The sequence below is a fragment of the Anas acuta genome, chromosome 8 (assembly GCF_963932015.1).
Source record: "Anas acuta chromosome 8, bAnaAcu1.1, whole genome shotgun sequence".
In the NCBI taxonomy this organism is placed as follows: Eukaryota; Metazoa; Chordata; class Aves; order Anseriformes; family Anatidae; genus Anas; species Anas acuta.
This window is the reverse complement of record NC_088986.1, coordinates 28359788-28382542: the sequence shown is the minus strand read 5'-3', so window position 1 is coordinate 28382542 and position 22755 is coordinate 28359788. Positions and strand designations below refer to the sequence as shown.

The window sequence follows — 22755 nt, the reverse complement described above, 5'->3', positions numbered from 1 at the left end:
ATATATACCTCTTATGATTTGTCATGATCTAAATGCAGCTCTAAATGTAAATTTACTTCTGACAATGCTTCTAGACCACCTTAAATTTACTTAATATTACAAGTAAACAAGTAGCTGCAGTACTCTAGAACATGTCTCAGAAAGGGAAATGTACAAGAGACAATGAGAAATGACTTACCCTCTTTCCAGGTGGACCAGGTGGGCCAGCTTCACCTGAAGGACCTGGTGGACCCTGCAGTGGAAAGTGGTAGGCTTAGTGGTAACGAAAGATAAAAGTTATAGTCCTTCTTAAATTCAACATATGTCTGCAATATGTTGATCCCCTTCAATAGACAGAAAGTCTGTTGAAGTTTATGTAGTCCATAAATATACATACAGAAATGATACTTGCTTAATCAGCAAATTCTTTCTTAGGGTAGTTTTTGGAGATTTCAAAAGGTTTTGTTAGTGTACAAAATGCAACCACTCTTTTCTTTTCCTGCTTAAAACAAATCATTTCAGCCCAGAAAGTGGCTGCACAGAAGTAGCATATGATCTTAGACTACTGCCTACCTCTATTAAGAAGTGTTTCTTGTGTTTTCAGGTGCTCAAGTTGCTACTTTTGCTACAGTTTTCACTAACATCTGTAAAATAAATGCCCCTATGTGGTCTTCTATTGAAAATCTTTTGTGCACTGATAAGCCATTTGCCTACTTCATTTAGGTTAACCTGTAATAATCTTTTAAATATTTTGGGGTTGCTGAACAGTTTTTTTTTCTTCATGAACACAACACTCTAAAAGTACTTATTCTTGAGTAAGACATACAGATGCTCATCCTGAAGTTTGCAGGTTAAACCCCAGTTTATAACTTAGTTGCAACCATATGTCCAATGTACTAACATTTTTCTTTCAAGCTGTACTGTATTGTACTGTATTTCCCTGATAACTAGAAATTCCAGAGCTGTTAAGAGACTTTCCAAAATGGAAACCCTAGCTTTTTGCAACAGAAAATGAAATTCATAATGTTTTAACATAGAAATCTCCAGAAAGGTAAGAGCTTTTATGATTAATATGGGTATTACTCAGATAGATTTAACATGAAATACAGCAGAAATTCCTAGATTTTGCTTCATTTCAACAAGTGGGCTAATGAAGACTATTTTGCTGCAGCATTACTTTCTTATGCTCAGAGTTGCTCTATTTTTAGTGCTTCTCAGCAGCTCCAGCACAAATTCTTAACACATCGTTTGTTTCTACTTCTAAAAGAAATTGACCTCTTGCTTTTGATTGTGTGTATTATATAGATACTTCTATCTCTACAAGGAAAGAATGAGATATTTTTTCAGTACAATACAAAAAAAGGAATCCATTTAGAAAATATTTTTTAAGAGCATGAATTTATAGAAACCACTGATTCAGCAAAAAGTACTTTCTTAGCGTAGGAGAGAACATGCAGCCAAAACAAAATGAATGAAACAACTCACAGGTTGACCAGGATCACCATCTTCACCCTTCTCTCCACCAACACCATCTTGACCCTACAGAAATCATGTGAAAATAAACAAAAGACAAAATTCAGACAAAATAAGTAATTTACTTTCATATATCAAGATAAGAATACAGTTTTTCTATAAGGAATTTTTCTAAGGACAGTCATTTTCAAAACTTTTTAAAGATTTCCAAACCTTTTGTTAGATTTAAGAAATATATGAACAGCCAGAACAACTGCTCTGACAAGAAAGACCTCATTCTCAAACAGAGAAGAGGTGAGAGTAACTAGAATTCAGTGAAAACTAAGACCAGGACCTAAAACTGTTCTTAAAATATACTTACAGCTGGACCAGGTTCCCCAGGGGGACCAGGATCTCCAGGAAAACCAACCGGACCCTAAATAAGTCAGGAAAAAAAAAACACACAGGAATATGTCATCCATTGAGAAGCAGACAGCAGTCAATAGAAATGTTTTGTGAAGAATATAATGAAGTTAATTCAAATGTAGAATTTGTAGCTCTGTATTTAGCAGAACTTCAGCAGTGCTTCACAATGCTTTCTGTTAAAATTATTAAGCTTACTTACTGGGTTACCCTTAGGGCCATCATCACCTGGAGGTCCTTTAGCACCTGGTGGTCCGGCTGCTCCGGGTGGACCAGCCTCACCTTTTTCTCCCCTTTCACCTTTCGGACCCTGTAGAAATCGTGAACACAAAAAATATTGTCTAGGAATTGAATGCCTAAAAACACATTAGTGGCAAAACTGTTTTTCAGATCTGGACAATGTTATTCAATAAATGGTTTGCATGTGAATGGGAAATCAGGCCCTCAGCCTCAGATTGGAAAACCTGTGTATCTCAGGTCTGACTGCCAACATCTGCACCCAGATGCGAGTCTGAACCTATTCTGCATCAGTGAACTGTTTCCAGAGAGATAAATACGTATATAAAAGTTAATACTTTGGGAAGAACAAATAGGTACTCTTTTATGAAATCTTCACAGCTTTATTGTCTAATTGTTAGTACAAGATGTGGCTATAATTATAAGGATACAAACTGCATTTCAAGTTCTTCACTGAAAATTTAAAGACAACATACACAATTAATCTGATTAAATGCTTTCTAAAGCAAGCACTACCAGATACCTTTGTTAACCATGATACAGGTTAGTAAGACAAAATCAAAGTACTCACGGATGTTCCAGATTCTCCAGGAGGTCCAGGGTTACCAGCTTCTCCAGGTTCACCCTGTACATGTGTAAAGATAAATTAATGAGTCATCAGGTAGAATATTTCTATGAATTTATTCTGTTACTACATACCGTTGCATGCTTATTCATGTTAACAGCTTATAGGAACTGTCTTTTATTGAGACTACCTAAAGGCAGTTGTTACATGTGTTTTTGCAGAACTGGAATCTGAAATTTTTGAAAGAATCTGTCAAACTAAGCTTTTAGTGAGACAGGAAGACAAACTTTCCCTGTGGGCTTTGGAAGTTCTTCCCTTTTATTATCCCATACATTACAAATTTCCTGTTTGTCTTCTTCTTTTCTAGTCACAAAAAAGCCAAAGAAGTATATTGACTATGTATATATGTATATTTTCCCTTTAAGATATATTTTTGCCTGGAAGTAAGTCCCTACAAATAAGAAAATACTATTTGGAGATTAATTTCAATTGAGTAGAGACATTATTGCTGAAGCTACTGTTAAAATAAATAATTACATAAAGAAAATCTATTAGGATAAAGTAATAGCATAATCGTTAGTAAAACTTTTACCACAGGCCATAAAAGCATATGCTATGTAATTGCTAGTGATGGAAATTGTTTAGTAAACCAGATGGCTTTGAAAACACCATATGAGAACACCAATCCATACAAGTCAAAGATTATACACTATTAATTGAACATTAAAGTTAATTCCGTCTTTTTTTTTTTTTTTTTTTTTTTTTGAGCCAATACATAGTATTATACATATAAAAGATTCTTTGTCATTGTTCATTTTCAAATTTAGTTATGACTGATTATTTTCTAGCTCAGTGGACTGATAAATAAACCTTTATATAAACTACTCTGTTAGTAGAATGTTTAGCTAGTAGTGTCACAGATACACAAATCTGTGAAAGGATAACAGAACTTGCTTTCCAATTGTCATGGAGTGCTGTGGTAACAAATAGATTTTTATTCCAGAGGATTTTTTTCAATTTGTGGTTGTTAATAGGGGATTTTTCCCCTCATTTTCTCATTAAACTTGTGTATCCTTCATATCCTGTATGATCTGCATGCCCCTGTGACAGTTCAATTAATGCAGTGTGCATCTTTCTCATTTCTATGCAATGGAAAAGTATAAATCATAAAACATGAAATTTAAACAAACCTCATACTGTAGATACCATTTTTTTTTTCTTATAGAAGCTAACGTCAACGTGATGACCTCACTAGGACCAAAACTTGGCCAAATGTAAATATTAAGTTAGATAGATGAAATAAGATATGACTACCCAGGTGAATTCCAGAATAAGGTAATTAATAGATTATCAGAATTTTAGGGGCAATATTAACATACCCTTTAGAAAGGACACTTCTAAAGGGTAAAGTTGCCTTTAGAAACTGTGGTTAATTAGACACACTTAATTTTACAGTGATCTTAATGAATGATCCCTCTTAGTACTTAAAATTGTTTATATGATAAAGCATATTTTAAAATATGTCTGGTGGATGGATACTTCAGGTCAATAAGCACTGAGTATCCTTTGTAAGAAAATTCATAATCTTCATTTCCTTATTATTTTCTGAACAGTAGTTTTGCTTTCAACTGATGTAAACATCCAAGGCCCAGCTTTGCAAAGTTTTGAGCAATTTACTGGATATTTAGAATATCTTTATGTTAGGCCTTTGATATCAAATTAGAGATCAGTGTGTGCTGGTACATTCTGTTTTTCCCCTTTTTCTTAATTATAAGCATGACAAAGAGAATAATTGCTGGGCGGAAGCTGGTTTTAAGTGGTTCTGGTTGAGTGTAAGTCTCAAAACTTCTAGACTGCTCCATGGAGGATACAGGCATTAATAATGCAAGGCTACATGCATGTTTGTGCTTCAGATTTCTTTGAACATTTAAACCTTCGTGTGTACAGCAGGTGAACAAACAAGATAGCTAAAAATACATGGCACTAAATGTGTCAAAAAGTGTTTATAATTTGACAGAAGGGGTCTTTGTATTAATGATAAAAGATCTTCTGCTACTCCTCAACAATGACAGGAAGGATGCCAAAATATTTTTCCAATCAGCACTGCATTATATTATCTACAGTATATCTCCTGAGGGGGGGCACAGGCCAAAGTATGCCGACATAATAAATAATAACAACAACAATAATAATAATACATTGGGGGAAAAAAATATGTGGGAAGAGGAGGAAAAGGGAAAAGGCTTTGGTTTTGTTTAAAAGCGTGAACAGTCCTCCTATTGCAGTAACACAATGTGATAAAAACAAAACTCCTCCTGACAAAAACAACTCTCCATTATTTCTCAGCTTGCAGAACTCATTAAATGGAACTGAAATTAAGAGGAAAGGAGTCTTAACTAGGAAAACAAACAGTCATATGCTACAACTTGAAAAGGAGGAAGGAAGTAATTAGAAGAAATAAAACCTCCAAAATAATATACGTGGAAGCTTCTTTGTATGAATGCGGACAACACAGGAAATAAGCAAGAGGAAATAAAAATGACAACTAGGGATACACAAATCTGAATGTCATGTTGAATTAAATTTAGTGGGATGATTGTTGGGATTCTAAATCTGTTTCCAGATTTTCAACTAGCTTAAATCATCTTCAAACCTTTAACTTTATTGGAACTATATCTATTTCTATGGGGAACAAACACATATTGATGTGACTTTTGCTTCACCTCACAGATATGTTTACCACAGTATCTTATATTCTTAACCTTCCAGGTAGAAGGCTACATGATATTCTAAGCCACAGCAGTATAAAATAATACTGTTGAAGCCAATTATGTTACTTTAAACTGTGTAACCAAGGAAATCACCATAGCCTTATACTTACTAATCATTCCAAAAACTACATCTTCTCCCCCAAAGCTCTTGCCTAATACTTAAATAATTTTGTGATGTAAAATGTGAAAGAAAAAAAAAAACAAACAACAAAACAAACAATAGTAAATCAGCCATTAGAAGTATTGGTTGATTACTATTAATAATTATTAATGAAAGATATTTTGGAACTGTAACATATCTGTATAGCACCAAAGAAGAATCAAAATATATATTCCTATTCCAACGTTTTCTCCTTCTAGGTATGACATAATCAACATTCTCACCTTTTCACCAACACCTCCAACAGAGCCAATTGAGCCTGGTGGGCCTTGGGGACCCTGCAATGATACAAGATGTTATTTCAAGTACAGTTACCCCAAATATATTGCTTATTACTGAATTTCAAAAGGAATTTAAAGAGAAAAATAGATTAATTCTTACATCAGCTCCATTAGGACCTTGGGGACCTCTTGGACCTGGAGGACCAGGTGGACCCTGTATCAAAGAGACAATTTGGTATATTTAAAATCATAGAATAAAAGTCCAGTGGGGCTTCTTTGGCCAACTATAAATCATATCTTCAATCTGTAAGAGACTTTTAATCTTCACAGTGCTACAACAACAGCAGGGCTAGATTGCAGCCCACTGCATGAGTTCACAAAAATATCCAAGATACATAGTACATGAGCTGAAAATGATATAATGATTGTGAATCATGAGGACTTGTTTCCCTGTGCATTACCTACATATCCCTTCCACTGCACAAAGACCTCAGAGTAGCTTATCTGTCTGGTAGCACCCATATGGCCGTAGTGTACCATGGTGACTACAGATGGGCAGTAAAAAAGCAGGCAGCCTTGGCATAAGGTGTTGGAGGCACACACAAAATGTAGATAGCTTGCAATTCTGTCAAGACCAGCACAGAAGGCATTGTGACAACAGCATAAACAGTTGAAGAATGTAGTCTCAAGATGACCCAGAGAAACAAAACCAAATAATGTTTACCATCTTTTGTCATACAATTACAGTCCAATGGAAAATGTGCCATTGATCCCTGATGCTATGGTACAATGCCCTGAAGTTCCTATTTCAGAAAAGCAGTTCCAAATTCTTCAGTGCAGTGGTGTCTTTTCTCTTTCTTTCCTGACCCTGCTTGCCACTATCCTGTCAGGCAAACTTGGTTGCTTTGCTACCTACTTTTCAGAGTATTTTCTGAAGTTATATAAATCTTTATCTTAGAGTTAAGATGGATGCAGGAAAGCAAAATAAATCCCAGAGGCAGTTCAAAATGCACAAATGTTTCATGCTCAGGCAACAAATTCAGGAGTAAATTATCAAATTGTGAGCTACAGAGAAAATACAATAATATAAAGATGATACTCATTGCCCCCAGAGTGACTGATGGGGACAAAGTCTTACCATTGGGCCCACATCACCATTTTCACCTTTTTCACCTGGTGGGCCAGGCAGACCCTAAAACACAGGGAAGAAATATGAAAACTATTAGTGGGGTATCTGGAATGATGAGATATAAATCAATATAAAACAATATATATATACATGTGAAACTTGGGCAGGGAAGGGGGGAACAAAAGAAAACCAAACCAAAACAAACCTATTTGTAATAAATAAATAAAATTAATTTTTCATATTACAGCAAATGTATATGTAGTCCTGGGATGTATAAACAAGGTGAATCAGAAAATTAAAAAAAAAAAAATAATGGACACACATAAATGCTAGGGTGGCTGACTTGAAAAACAGTGTCATCATTATCCAAAACCCAAGTGGGCGTTTGGATAATTTGATTTATGCTATGATACATATATATGTCAACAAAACATGATCAATGCAGCACAGTGAAGTGGCATGCAAAGATGTCTAAGCTACCTCAGTATTGGAAGCCGTAAAACTGCTTTAGCAAGGTGTCCACTGGAGGTAATGAATCCTGCTGAGAGGCATTGCATTGCGTTATGCAAACATTCTTACAAGCAAAGTGTCCAAGTTTGTCTAGTAACAAACATCAAGAGAAGGAAACTGTAGATGATGCTAATACTGATACCTAGCATAATGTTCCCCCAGCTAGAAACACTATCACCACTAAGCTGGGCAATCCTAAATGTAGGTTACTTGGCTTCTGCATCAAGCCAAGGAGTCCAATAGCATTGTAGTGATTTACGTTATATTAAGGTCTGGTTTTAAGTTTCATCTCCAGTGTTCTGCTACTTCCAAAGTATGTATCAAAATATTACCCACCAGATTGGAAAGGGCAACTTGTCATCTTAGCTACAAAGCTGTATAAAAATTAGGAAGTACGAACATAGCCAACACCATATCTATTTCTCAGCTGCCCTCCTACTTTGACACAATCTGAACAACAGAAAGACTTGTTAAAATTCAGAGGTATACCTTTTCTAAAAATGATGTATGTCTCTGTTGTCTATTACAGTGAAAACTTGGCTGACCTGTCAGTGCCTTGTGGTTGTTGTGAAAACTTATTTATTATTAAACATTCAACATGAAAAAGCCAATGTTAACTCATCAGATACTGCTGTTTTTTTGTTTGTTTGTTGTTTGTTTATCTATCTATCTATATGTATGTAGGTATATCCATTGCTTGTTTTAAAAGTTGCAATCTCAGGTACTGATTCTTCTAATTGTTTCTGTAAATATTAAATTTAAAGCACATTTTACACTGCTTGCAGAGGCCATATTTATGAAACCTCAAAGGCAATTAAACATTCAATTGATATTTATGTCTTTGAAAATATTATCAAAAGCCATTCAATGAACACTTAATTGTAACACTGAAAATTTCCTACTGATTTCACTGAATTGCTATTTCATTCATTATTGGACATGGCATTTTGGGAGTCTTTTCAGTTCCTTTTGGCAAGATGTTGTTGAGGTGCTTGCTATTTTTATATTTCAATATTTAAGTAAAATTGCCATAAACTGTGAGGTAACTTAGATATGTTAGTAGAGTTTTTCAGATTTTCTTGATTTTCTACTCCTTTTGTCAGAAATACCCTTCTTTAAAAATACTATAAAATATATTTTGAACAGCAAAGAAATTCATAATTAAGGTAATAAATATTCAAAATAACACATTTTCACTTTTATGAACAAAAATACTTTTCCTTAATGACCAATTTAAGTATTATCACTAGAATTTAATTGAAATTAGTGTAATAGAATTACCATGGAATATTATATATAAGAAAGAAAAAATTACTCCTCGATAGTTCATTATTACCATGAGAACTGCATTACTTGATAAAAGAAATTCCTAATTTCTCAGTGATACTTCATACAATTAGCATTTTGGTCCACATACATAAAAGACAATCAGAATCAGAAAAATAATTCCTCTCTTTAAGCTAATTTATTTTTATATTTATGTAGCTTCGTGCTGATTAAACATAAAATGGGAAGGTAAAGTGCACTAGTCTTTCCAGAAACATCACCTGAAACAGTATCCTAAATCTGAGAAAAATAAAAGGGACAATTTCACTCTGTTTAAAATGGTAAAAAACAACAATTCATAAGAAAATTTAGGATTTTTTTTTTTCCTGATTGATTATCTTTGAAAATAAAGAAGTTTTCACTTTCAATGGCAACATGAATCTACACAAGACATACATGTCAGTGCAGTAATAAACCATTTACCTTCCGTGGAGGTTTGCAATATTTTATAAACTTCACTAAGTTTTGTGAACCATGTTGTGTAATAGAATTTAAAATAATAATAGGTACAGATTAAGGTTTGGTTTACTGAATGAGGTGAGTCAATTCACACATGGTGGATTAAGAGGAGACGTATTCTTTAATATATTAATCACTATAGCTATCATTTTCCAATTTTCAAAGGAGAGTCCAGTATTATTTATACTACAACTTAAAGCATGAATTAGAAATAGTTTCAAAGTGCTTTCTTCTCCATTGTTTTTGAGAGAAAGAAATGTGAAACTATAGGTATACTGCTAATGATGGCAGCAGTCTATAAACTTCACCGAGTTCTGCTAATGTTTCAGAACACACATGATGGCTGTAATGATATATCATTGAGAAACACATTACATTGCCAAAACCTATTTTGAAAATGCGGCAAATGATTAGGACACATTAAATACTCGTCCAGGTTGAATATTTTCTTTAAAATGTGTATCTCCAGTAAAAAAGAACTGCTCTTTATAAACCAGAAATTGTTTGATTCAATAAACAAATGAATTACTGAATGACATTCTAAAGCCTACAGCTGCCAGGAATTCAGTTTCAGAGCATCCTGCCAATCTTCTTCAGCATTAAATCTGTTATTTGTACATGAACTGTATCAATATGGGCTCTTTCAGCTCTTACTAACTGATACTAACTGATGTATTTAATAGAAGACAATACTCATTCAGTTTCTAACACAGAAATAAGGCTTCTTACAGGTGGAGGGTAAAACATTAAATAAATGTACCTGCAATCCAATAGGGCCTGGGGGGCCAGGGAAGCCTCGAGGTCCTTCGTCACCTTTTTGCCCAAACATCCCTTGCTGACCTCTTGGGCCCGGCTCCCCATCACCTCCCTGTTTGGAAAGAGCAAAAAGCAAAAATATCGCAGGTCAGATAACAGAAGAAGCTCTTGTGATACCACTGGCAAAACAACTAAGAGAGGGCTCAGAATCAGCCCTGATATCTTTACAAATATCATACATATCTTTACAAATATCAATATCAATCGAGTACACCAACTTGATTGAATTAAATCTGTTGTATAAACAGAATAGCAGCATATGTCTTGGTTTAATGTAGGTCAAACAATACTACAAGTCTCACAAGAATTTTCCCTGAATACCTCTTCACTTTCACATCTGCATAAACTTTCTAGGTATTGAACACCTACATATTAGTAAAATATGAATAGCACATAGCTCTACCAACATTTATGGCCGAAGAATTCAAAACTTAAAAAAAAAATCATTTCGGTGCTAGGTGTATTTTAAAAATAGATGCTCTCTTTTAAATGCATTTAGTATCAAACTGATTTTACTATGGACTGTTATAAAAAAATCAAACAAATTGGCTGAAAGGATGGGCCCTATTCATTACTTACACAATTTCATTTTTAATAATTCCTTCAAATTATGTCCTGCTGCAAATCAAGTAATAGATATGCAAGCTTGTTTATAATAAACAACTGAATGTAAGGACACAGCAGTTAACAGTGATTTGAAGTCTCTTCCGGAGCAAGGAGCACAAATTACCATACGCTTCTCAGAACTTCTAAGGAGAGTTATAGGAATATTGTGGTTTGCTCTGAACAAGCTACTTACAGCTATACCAGGAGCGCCTACAGGACCCTGAAGTCCTGGTGGTCCTGGAGGGCCCTGCAACAACAAAAGGAAAAGTTAGTAATTATGGCGTCTGGAATGAGATTAATAGCAAATCTATTTGAACGATCAAACACTATTAAATGCTTCTACATTTCTCCATAGAGAACGTAGCATATTCACAATCTTTTTTTCACTTCAGTAAAAATACGCATTGTTTATTTAGCTCTCAAAGACTCAGATTTTTGTGTCTATAATAAACTTTAAACTGACATTTATTGTAAGCACTTACAATGTTTCAGAATATTTAAAATAGACTCTATGCAAAATTGAATGAAGATGAAAACTATTTTTTCAAAATTAGAAATATCAGACCTTTCAATGAGATTTCTGGAGAAAACACCAACATTTAAAGTATTACCTAACTATTCTCCTTTAAATAAAATACTTATTGTCTGGATTAGATTTATGAAATCATAATTTATTTATTTATTTATTTATTTATTTTGTGACAGCACAAAGTTTATTTTGACACCTATGAGGCATGAGAAAAATCTAACATGTGAATGCCAAGTTCTTGAGCACTGGGATCCACATTCCCTTTTATATTAAATCCTTTTTTCATGAGAAGGAAAAATATTTCTGAGAAGAACGTAATCTTTTTCAGTCAGGGAGATTAGGAAAAGGGACTTCAAAGTCCATTTCTTTTTTGGGGTTCTATGCATATTTTAGAACATCTTATTTTCTAGGGAGTTGGAAATTTCAAGATATGTATTCCTACTCTTTTATTCTGAGCTCCTTTTTTTCCTTTCATTTCATTTTTTCTTAACATATGTATTACATACATCATGGCAAAAGGAGAAACAAAACTTTTTAGCCTGTATTGTGACATATCTAAATTAAAGAACTCCTAGGAATGCTCCTATAGACTGGGAGGGTTACCACGAGGAAGGGAATTAACATGCACAAATTTTAAAATATTGGAATGCCCTTATTCTACACACTGCAGGATGCTTCTACCTCTTCCTTCATTTTATAGGGCCCAGAACAAGACATACAAAATGTTAACCTCATTTGATACTCATTTTGATGCAAAATATTGTTTGAAGGTACTTTAGTACTGACTAATGAAAAGTTATTTGGACACATGCTCAGACTCTCTTTTCCACTGCTCTGGCGGGCAAAAGGAGAGAGACTGATCAGAACTGCAAGAGATTATGCAAGACTAATTTCAACATGAAGCAGGATTTGTTCAATGATTTGGTTACATGTATGTTTCTTGGAGAAATGGGTTTTATAATAGAACTGCTCTCTCATTCATATGTATATTACAGGGTTTTGCAAATAGTTTATTATTAACACTTGTGCTTTAATCACAATAGGATTGTGAATAGTATGTATTTTCAGCCCTGAAAACTGCAGAAGCAAGTCTTTCTCACATAAATAGTTGAAAAAGACAAGCCTATCTTTAAAAACAAACAAAAAAATCTTGTAATTTTTCAGCACATTCTGTCTCCACATTTTTTTCTACAAAATTATCATAAAAACGTAAAATGCTTAAATGTGTATGCATAGTCCCACAAAACATCATCTAATTCTGTGGAAGCCATAAATTTTCTGCAAATTTTAGAAGCAATCTACTTTTATGATGCTCTATATGTAGTTAGTCATAATAAGCTCAGTGCTTTCAAGATAGTAAATATGCTTAGCTATGAATACCCCTGTGTTGACTTCTGAGTTTTGATAACCGTGAATGTTGGTGAAAAATAATATAAAACTGAATTTTGGGATAAGAAACAAAACAAAACAAAACTAATTTGATTATTTCTTGCTTCAAATTTTAAAGTAGGAAAAAGCTTGGAAGAGGAAGTGCTGCAGAAATAATTAGTTCCAGGTTTACTGATGGGCCTAGTGATAGTGTTAGAAAACTTGTATAAGCCATTTCTTGTGAGGTCTTAGCTGTTCTGAAATGTTGAAACCAGTTAAGTTCACTCTCTAATAATTAGGTATTTTTAAAATAATTTTAAGCTGTATTAATAGATTTCTCTACTAAGTCTTCATCATTATGGCTAAGAAGCTAAAGTTGGGTGTGTCACATAATCCAGAGAGTCAGCTTAAACACAGTAAGACAATGTATACTCTTGGCCTCTCCAAGTTCAAATGCAAAATGGATAAATTAAAATGATATAGGAAGGGTGCTTCGGAATGTAGTTTAACCCATTTACTTTTTAATGATTCTGTAGGCTCAAGGAACATGATAAATACTAAACATTTGCATTTATGTTTAGTATTTCTAATACTCTATTAAAACTCAACATTATTTTGAAGAAGCATTTTAAAATGTGCCTTTGTTCCTATTTATCGAGGTAGCAAAACTATATGAATACCTTTTATTTATGAAAAACAGAATGGACAAAGGATTTTGCTACTCACGTTTTCTCCCTTGTCACCTTTACTACCTTTTTGACCCGGTTCACCAATTTCACCCTGTAATTGAAAGTTAAAGGTTAGTTTTTGTTTAGAATGGCCTCCTTCACATATAGCTTACATCAAAATCACAGTATCTTTAAATGTTCCATTTGATATGATTACTCTGTGTTGTATGCTTCAGTTTCAAGTGTCAAGGCCTAAAGGGGACAATTCTGCACCATTCAACAGTATATCATATTAATCCGATATTAACTGTTATACTGCAAAGGCCCACACGATGTAGCTTTGAAGTATTATGATACTAAGTTCTAAATAACGGAAATTGTGTTCCTCACCTTTAATATGAACTTTTAACAACAGTACAGCGATTTACAGGCTTATCTAACTGCATGTGACTGAATAATTGTTTCTTACTGCCATGTACAATATTTCAAAACTCTAATATGATTCATATTGCTAGGAAACCATGTCAGGAAGAAAAGTTTCTTTATACAATTAAAAAAAATTCACAGAAAATTCTGTGGAACAAATAACACTATAGCATTATAAAAACAAACCTCAAAGTCCTTACCTATACACTATATTAACTAACAGAACAGTGCTGGATCAAACAAACATGCAAGATAATCCTGAAAGGTGCTGTGTCCTGAATTCTGCCAGAAGTTAACAGAATATCTCTGCTGCAAGTACATTTTTCTAACAGTCTCAACCTATTACAAATGGTTCTAAATCACCATCCATTATTGAGAATATTTAATCTTACTCATTCCATAGACCAAATTTCTAAAATAGGCAAAAATGAATTTTGATATCATGTGACTTGAATTATTTTGCCACACTTTAATCCTTGTTCCTTTTCCAGGATAAATGTTATTTTTCTATCTCTTGAACACAAATCCCAGTCTGGTGAGGCATCTGTCACTCAGACATCCGATAACAGAAGGCTGTGGTTTGTTTGTTTGTTTTTTAATTTGCAGTGTATTGGGGGAGTCTTAGGGGCACGAATGAGTTGTTTAGTTGCTATATTTATTGTGAGGAGACCTGAAACCAGAAAACTGCACTTACAAACATTCTCACAGGTATATTAATGCTAGTTATAATGATTCACCTTGTCACCATCTTCACCGGGAGAACCACTTGGACCAGCAGGACCAGGAAGCCCTACAGGACCTTGTACTCCATCACGTCCAGCTGGACCTTGAGGACCTTTTTCACCCTGGTTTTGAAGAAAAGGAACTGATCCACATTATCACAGGAGACGAACAAAGCTTGCACTGCAGTGAGTCACGTTAGCAATATGTAAATACAGTCCAACCCCACCCAAAAGATGCTCCAAGATAACACCATATCCTCTATTCAAGTAGAAGCAGCAGTGAATTCAATGCCTATGTTCTCCTGTCTCTCACACCTTCTAGAAAATGAGTTTACTAATATTCACAGTCATCAAAAAACACAACAAATACAGAGGTCATCTCTGTAATACGAGTCTTTAAAATGAACATATAAGCTTAGAAATGCTGCTGTAACGACGAGATTACTAAATGGGTAAATTATTTCCAAATTAAAATTTAAAGGCATCATAACTCTGACATACGAGTGAATGCAGGTTCACAGCTGTGATACAGATACATATTTTCTTAAACCTGATTTCCTCAAAAATATGTTTTGTGAGGAATTTCAAGTAACAAAAGCCTCTGCTCTCAACAATTACTGGCATTATGTCCTTTTATTTTATTTATTTTTATTTTTTTATTTTTTTACTGCTGATTATTTTGCCTTTTCTTTGCTGTGTAAAATGCAGAGTCCAAAAACATGATTTCAGTTTAGGAAAGCATGTTTTGATGTTCCAATAACTGAACTTAGAAATACTAAGGAAAATGATATTACCTAAATATCCATAAAACTGACTTTGTAAATATATCAAATTATCTGAATATTTCTCTAAGCTATGTAAAACTCATTTGCATATAAGTATAGAACTGAACGTGCACATCGTAAAGTTATTATCAGTTGTTTCACATTATCTGAAATGCTCTCAATGTATTCAATGAGAGAAAGGAGGAAGTTCAAAATATTTATAGGGATATTACAAAAGAAACACACTTAGAAATGAAAATGGCAGGATGAAATGACTGTAGTGTTTCAATAATGAGTACAACAAAACATTTTAAAAATCAACAGGTAGGAAACTGTAAATGGTAGAGAATGTATCAGAAAATTATGCTAAACAATAATGGTAGCTGAGGACAAATATACTTGTGCTCTACTGCAGAGTGGCTGGATACAAAATCTAAATGTAAGACTGACTTGAGAACCTTTCTTATTATAATCACTTGCTGCTGTGATAATAACAAGTTTAACCCTTCTTGAGTGTTAGAGAGCATCACAATAAATGTTTTAGTATTTAATTAATTTGATACATCTAATAGGCAAATACCATAGTGGGAAAAAGTAATGTAAAATTTAAAAAGTAAAATTGAAAAGTAAAATTTCTGGAATGAAAAGTCTGTGCTATGCCAGTTAAATATGACTCTGTGATTACTTACAGGAGCACCCTTCTCTCCTGCAGGGCCTGGAGGACCCTGAGGTCCAGGACGACCTGGTAGACCAATTGGACCAGCAGTACCTGCTGCTCCACGTTCCCCTGGTGAACCCTGGAAAGGAATAATACAAAAAAAAAAAAAAATAAAAAAGTAAGAGAATTCTGATGTATCCCTGATAGCTGTTGACCATAACTCAGGTCAACAATTCACATTTGCCAACAGTGAAGAATACCTGTGCTACTCTGAGATTTCACAGTTGGTAGAAGGGTACACATTCAGCATGTGTACAATTAAAGGCAAAAGTTGAAAGAACTAACCTGAAGTTTGCAGCTGATAGAGTTGATAGTTCTTCTTCAACACTTTTTTTTTTTTTTTTTTTTTTTTTTTACCTCTTCCTGTATTTGTTCATCATAATAGGAATGTGCTTCAGCCTGTTTTCAAGATCTTTTCTCTCTATGAGTTTCCAAAATACATTAGCATACTATCTTGATGAAAGAATACCCACCATATGAAAACACGGAACTAACTAACCTACAACACAACTCTAAATTTTCATCAGGTATTGTACTGTACATAGCTGCATTGATCAATATGTTTCTGCCCTTCAATTCACTTGTGTAAATCTCAAGTATAATGACTAATTTGATGTGTCATGCAAAGGAGGCTTGGATGCACTGGTATTTTCAGATAAGCACATATAAATTTTAAAACATAATACTGCAAATGAAAGGAGAAAATAGAAGCGTACATAGAAAAAACACTGGAACTCTGTATTCCAAAATTGTGTATTCCACAAAAAACAGCACATACAGAGAGGTAGGAACATGATGGTCTCCTGCATACGGACAACATATGGAGAACGACAGAGTTTCTTTGTGCTTTTTTAGAACTGGCTAAGAACTCTAACAGGAAATCCAGTTTTGCCAGTCTTGACACTAAGGATGTTGTACATCCTCCTGCTACTGCAATTTCAGTAGCTGTGGCAGCAGGAAAAGAAAGACAGCTGAGTATTCTGTTCCATTATATTTGAGCTATGGGCTAGTCTCGTGGCTACAAGTCTAAACTATGTCACTAGCAGTAACACAGTTAACCTTGAATTTGTGGACCTACTGGAAACTGAGAAACAAAGAGAATGGTCCTATACACTTCTACGTTTTGTTCTTCTCCATGGCATATTGCTCCTGGACTTATTCCATTATTATAACTTGTACTGGTTACAAGTAAGGTGCTTTTCCCTCTAGGTTACTGTGGCAGAATAGAGTGCTGAATGACTGCTCCAAAGAACAGAATGCTGAACAGTTATGCTGAATGTTTTTTTTTTTTCTTTTCTTTTTTTTCCTTCCAAATTATCTGATTTATCAAATTAGATCTAATTTTGCATTAGCGTTCAAGCAGTATTTATACAAGACTTGGATGACTTTATCCTTCCATGTGTTTTTTTTTGAAAGTCTGGGTGGATGCCTAAGTTTGAATCCTATTTCTGTTATTTCACTTCCTACGACTTCAGTGAATTAAACAAGAACAATTCACAACCCTGCAGCCATACTGCCATGGTCTCTGGTCCTGTCAGATCTCATAAGCTAAACAATTCTAGGTCAGCTCATCAGTAGAATGCAAGAATAGAGGGGAAAAAATAGAAGGGAAAGTAACTCATGGACCTTTCTTACATTAGACAGCAGACACTACCAGTGGTCACAGTTTCTAGTAGCTCTTTCTACTAGGCCAACTTTTCACTTGCATTTTTGCATCACTTTTATTTGCCATACTTAAATTCCACTTGAGGCATGAACAGAAAGTTTGCATTCTGTTTTCAAGGATCCTCTTATTTGTTTGTGAGAATAGCTGCATAGCCTGTGATCAAAGTAAAACATATTAAATTATAGCCACAACTCAGAAAAGCATTTTAGGTTTAGGTCACTTTCACTATGAAATAATCGTATTATCAAACTCCCTGTTAACCTGTGATCATTCAGTGCTACTCACATCTTTGCATCTTCTTTTCTCATCTTTTTATCAATTTGTGGCTTTTTTTTCCTTTTTTTTTTTTTAAATAAAATCCTCTGAAGAATGGAAGTGAATTAAATGCTTTGTCATGTATTTCTTTTATACAGACGATAAGCTCATTAGTGACTGTGTATATCTCACCTTCTGTGGAGAGATGTAATTATAAATTTGCATACAGTATGTGGACATAACAGTACTATTTACTGATTGTTAACAAAATGCTCAACAAGTGAACATTCCCATGAATGAAAAATTTCATGAGATAGAGGAAGATAGCTCTATGCAGTTCAATGCTGATAACTGCGTAGCCTTTAGGTGGCAAATTCCGAGTCCAATTTGGGTATCCTATCCCTAAGTTGGCTAATGAAAAATGACTGCTTGACATTCCAAAGATCTTTCTCTCAACAGAATTCATCATTCCATACAGTAGTGTGAGAAGGGAATAAAAAAAAAAACAGAGGACAAAGATAGCAGATAAGAGAGAACTGTTAAAAAAATAAACCAAAAACAACAAAACAAAAACAAAAACAAAAAAGAAAAAAATGGTCTGGAGTGCATTCATGCACTCTTTTGTCTAAATCCCTCTAAGCACAGTAATTGGCATGCACCGTATTTGGAGCAGCCATTTGTTTGGTATGCTTGCAGATGTACGTGCTAGCCAAATAAATCGTATAATTGACCATATATACTAGTTAGAAGCAATTGGTATTGGCAGGGAATTGGAGGAAAATCACTCAGTGGCATGAATTCTCTTCCTCTTATAAATTGCAAATGAAGACTCCATTATAATTAACACTTCTGCATGTACCCTTTGTTGGCTAAAAATAGATGGGAAAATATTTTAGGACTACTTAATGTTCACAGTCTGCTATGAAATGTTGGGAGAAAAAAAAACAAGCTGTTGTGGTTTAATTATGGTGCTTGCAGACGTACAGAAAACTGGTATTAAGGGCATCTCTACATCTTATTCACTGAAAAACAATTTCAAAATAAGAAGTTAGTAATTAAATGAAATAGAAAAAAACACCACTGGACTTCTGGAGTATTTTCAGGTCAGCTTGGTGCTGTTTCTGCCTCAAGAGGCCTGTTTTGCACAACAGTAAACTCAAAGTAAATTTGACAGAAAAAAATATTTTTCCTTCAAGCTCTTTCCACTTTGCCCATATTTCTGCTACAACTATATATAGTTGTTTTTTTCCCTCAAAAACAAACAAACCAACCAACCAACCAACCAACCAAACAAACAAAAAAAACACTTGCAAATAATTTTGAGCTTCCTACGTGATTCTTTTATGACTATAACTTAGCAGGAAGTGTGGCCCCAAAGGCATGAATTTGTAAAATGAATGAGTTGGTACTGTGCTCCTGATACCCATGCTCTGTGTATTTCTGGAGTAAACTTCACACTGACTCTACTCTGACAGTGAACTCCTATTAGCTGGTGTGTATTACAAGGGCTCCTGGAATTTCTCTTTCAAATTAGTTTCACGTGAAAGAAATACAGTTCATGAGCTCCAAGAGAGCTCCATGATATGAACCAAAACATGGTAAGTAGGAACGATAAAGACATTCGCCTCAAAAAGACCTGATGTTCTAAACTAAAATACTAATAGACATACTCTATAGGAAGTAGAAAAACAGGGAACATTTGAATTTATATTCAAACACAGGTATATCAGAATATGGACAGCCATCATGAAACAGAGTAAGTTTTTTTCCTCACAGCCTTTCATGACACATATATATGAGAAACTATGATAGTTCTGACTTCAGTTACTGTGTGCACATCCTGTCTAGGAAAGTGAAGTGTGCTGAAATGTCAGGTATGCTTGAGCTGTCTGGTTACTGCATGCTCTTAAGAGTTCTAGTTCATTGCACCTGAGCTGACCATCCGCTTGAGAGGTTAGTCCACCCTTAGGGCATCCCTTAACAAAAAATGATAACATGACCTTTAGTTTGAAGACACTATTTTGGTCTATGCTTTCTTGATTTTGTTTCGTCTTTTCTTCTAACAGTTTGGGTTCTTATACAGTGGAGCAGTCATCCCTTTCAACTCTCCCTTTTAGCTTCCATTGCATTCATAGTTATCTTCTTCTGATGCCTTTTGAGAATGTACATGTACTGCATTGTGTTAAGATCACAAACATATATTGATTTAAATAATAGAAGCTTAAAGGCATAAATAATTCAATAATTCATTTTAAGAATTAAAATTTTAGGAGTTAAAATTAAGAATTAAAGCTTAAACGTGTGCTACAGTAGAACTTTTCCAACAAAGAAATCTAGTGTAACACATCCAGATTCCAATAATATAGAAATAATCCAAAAGCAAGAATTCTTATACTGTGTTTTTTTTTTTTTTTCCTCCCTGTTTAATGCATTCTAATCCCAGTATGAATTGTAAGGGTATCTGAGAGCTTTGTTACTGAAATACATAGAATTTCAGCTCCTCCATTATTTTTTGTCTAATGAATAGCTTTGTTTTTTTTTCCTCCCCACTTCAGTTGCACTGAATGGAAGAGAGAAATGAGTTGACGAGATGGTTGTCAAAATCTACAGTTTGTGTTTGGGGATGAGTGTACCATTTACATCTAGTGCATCCCTGTAGAACTTCCTTGTATGAAAATAACAGAACAGGCAACTTTAAGCAAGTATCCTATTTCAAGTACTTTCAGTGAATGCCTACTACAAATTGTAATGAAAGAGGCAGCATGTATATATATATAGCAGTAGTACAAACATGAAAAAAAAAATCTAAATATAAACAACTATTGAACACAGGATCATCTAGAAAAACAAAACTACTCATGCTACCTAAGAATTATTTACAATTTTTGAGAAATAATTACATATCTCTGCTTTTCTATCATAATCATAAAATGAATACCAACTATAACACAAAAAGTTGGAAAATAGACTTTTATACCTATGTTAACCTTAGGGTGTATAGAACAAATATAACTACATGGCAAGTAGTTAAATTCAAAAGATTTTACATAGCATCATTAGCCAAACAAATATAATTTGTAAAAGTTTCACTGAGCCTGTCTCTAGACATGGTCCACACAAGAACATACAGTGAAGACAAAGTCATCAAAGCAATGGATGGTTTTTGTTCATCTTATCTACAATTATTAATAATTGTATAATGCATCATTAAAAAATATTTATAATACAGCATTTTTAGTAGGCCATTCTTACATTCTTGCATGATCTATTTTCCCATGGTTTTGAATGGGAGATTTACAATTACATATTACTTTTTTCCAAAATAAGATCATTTTTGTCATGTTTATTATACCTTCTCAAAGTTCTTAAGCTTACTCTACAACTTCTCCTGTTTTCTACAGAATATAAACTTTAATCTGAAAAATATTTTTTCAATGAAGATGTTGTGGCACAAATAATGGTTTGCAACAATAATGTCTTCAGCCTTTTTTTTTTTTTAAGATAATAAATAAACTAAAAAATGTAGAATAGTTGTAGAAAGAGATAAATTATGTGATGTTTCCTAACTACAAAGAAATTACTGGAGATGAGTATCAATAAAACATTCTGGTATCCTAGTCTAAATTAAAAAAAAATCACGAGTTAAAATGAATCTTACACTCTGTCTGGTGTTTGGCTTAAAAGATTAGATATAATAATAAGGGCACACAAATGGTGATGTAGTGTTTTTAAAAGCTAACTTAGGCAATGCGGAACACCAGCAGTATGTTTAACTTTATTTGGGTCAACTGTATGAGTAAACTTCATTTATACAAAGGGAGTATAGCATGAGTCTAGTATTTGTATCCAGTATCTTTCCACTACAGAAAATCTTTTATATCTCAACAACTTGTGTTGAGTATGTAAGAGATTGATGTAAGAGAGTGTGTGTGGAGAGTATTGACCAACAAAAGCATTTCATATCTACAGCACCTGACTAGATGACCTCAGAGATCTTTTCCAACATAAATCATTCTATGATTGTACAAATCCATGATGAAAACATCACAACATGTGTAGAAGAAAAAAGGTTACTTTGTGTAATATTGTTTACATTATCATGCAATTTTTATGTTTACTTACAATTGGGCCAGGTGGGCCTTGTGGACCTTCCCCTCCTTTTAGACCAGCTGGACCCTAAACATTAGAAAAATGCTTATTACTCACACTGAAAAAAACAAGGGATAATTTTGCAACATATGGAATAGGAAAAATGTAAAAACCCAGAGACAAACAGCTGAATAATAACCTTTCTGAATAACCTTTCTGGTTATAAAGCCAATGATATTTAACAAAGTTGGATTCTTGATGTCTTTTTGACTACTGTATTCATTTTTAAACGCAGTATAAAGTTCCATGAAATAAGAGGGTTAATAAGTTCTCATTTATTTTTAAACTATTTTTCATAGTGCTTATATTATACCTGAGCTCCTGGGAGGCCTCTCTCTCCAGGGAAACCACGAAGACCTGCTGGTCCATCTTTCCCAGGAATACCTTGAGGGCCTGGATCACCCTTGAAAACATTACATTTTGATTAAACAAAAAATGTTTAAAATGTTAATGTTCGTCATTTCCACAGTAAATGTGTGGTATGAATTTGCTTATTTTTTATTACAATAATGCTAATTATTGGCTCAAAATATTTTTAATTATTTCAGTGGAAGCAGAAACAATTCTAAAATTGGAATCTTTCAGCCTTCAAAATCCTTCTGTGGGAAATGTGTCAATAGTATATCCTGGTTTTATTCTGTGTGTTATACATGACAATTTAACATGAGACTGTTGGCAATTTATCTGCCCCTTCCAATTTGTTTCCCAAAGCCACATCATACCTTAGCACCTTCTTTTCCTGCAGCACCTGGGAGGCCTTGTTCACCTGGTGGGCCAGGAGGACCTGGATGACCTCTTTCACCGATTGGGCCAGTCTCACCAGTAGGACCCTAAGC

General features: G+C 34.1%; 1 protein-coding gene across 8 annotated transcripts in view; it reads right to left on the bottom strand.

Annotated features, from left to right (window-relative positions):
• The window catches only part of COL11A1 (collagen type XI alpha 1 chain), a 142868-nt gene that overhangs the window by 21063 nt on the left and 99050 nt on the right, over window positions 1–22755 (bottom strand). For all 8 annotated transcript variants that reach the window (XM_068691307.1, XM_068691305.1, XM_068691309.1 and 5 more), the window contains 16 exons: window positions 22642–22749; window positions 22233–22322; window positions 21893–21946; window positions 15821–15928; window positions 14383–14490; window positions 13278–13331; window positions 10848–10901; window positions 9993–10100; window positions 6947–7000; window positions 5969–6022; window positions 5812–5865; window positions 2663–2716; window positions 2057–2164; window positions 1814–1867; window positions 1465–1518; window positions 179–232 (listed from right to left, as the gene is read on the bottom strand). In XM_068691307.1, coding sequence (XP_068547408.1) covers window positions 179–232; window positions 1465–1518; window positions 1814–1867; window positions 2057–2164; window positions 2663–2716; window positions 5812–5865; window positions 5969–6022; window positions 6947–7000; window positions 9993–10100; window positions 10848–10901; window positions 13278–13331; window positions 14383–14490; window positions 15821–15928; window positions 21893–21946; window positions 22233–22322; window positions 22642–22749 — 1170 coding nt within the window. The remainder of the gene's footprint in view (window positions 1–178; window positions 233–1464; window positions 1519–1813; window positions 1868–2056; window positions 2165–2662; window positions 2717–5811; window positions 5866–5968; window positions 6023–6946; window positions 7001–9992; window positions 10101–10847; window positions 10902–13277; window positions 13332–14382; window positions 14491–15820; window positions 15929–21892; window positions 21947–22232; window positions 22323–22641; window positions 22750–22755) is intronic.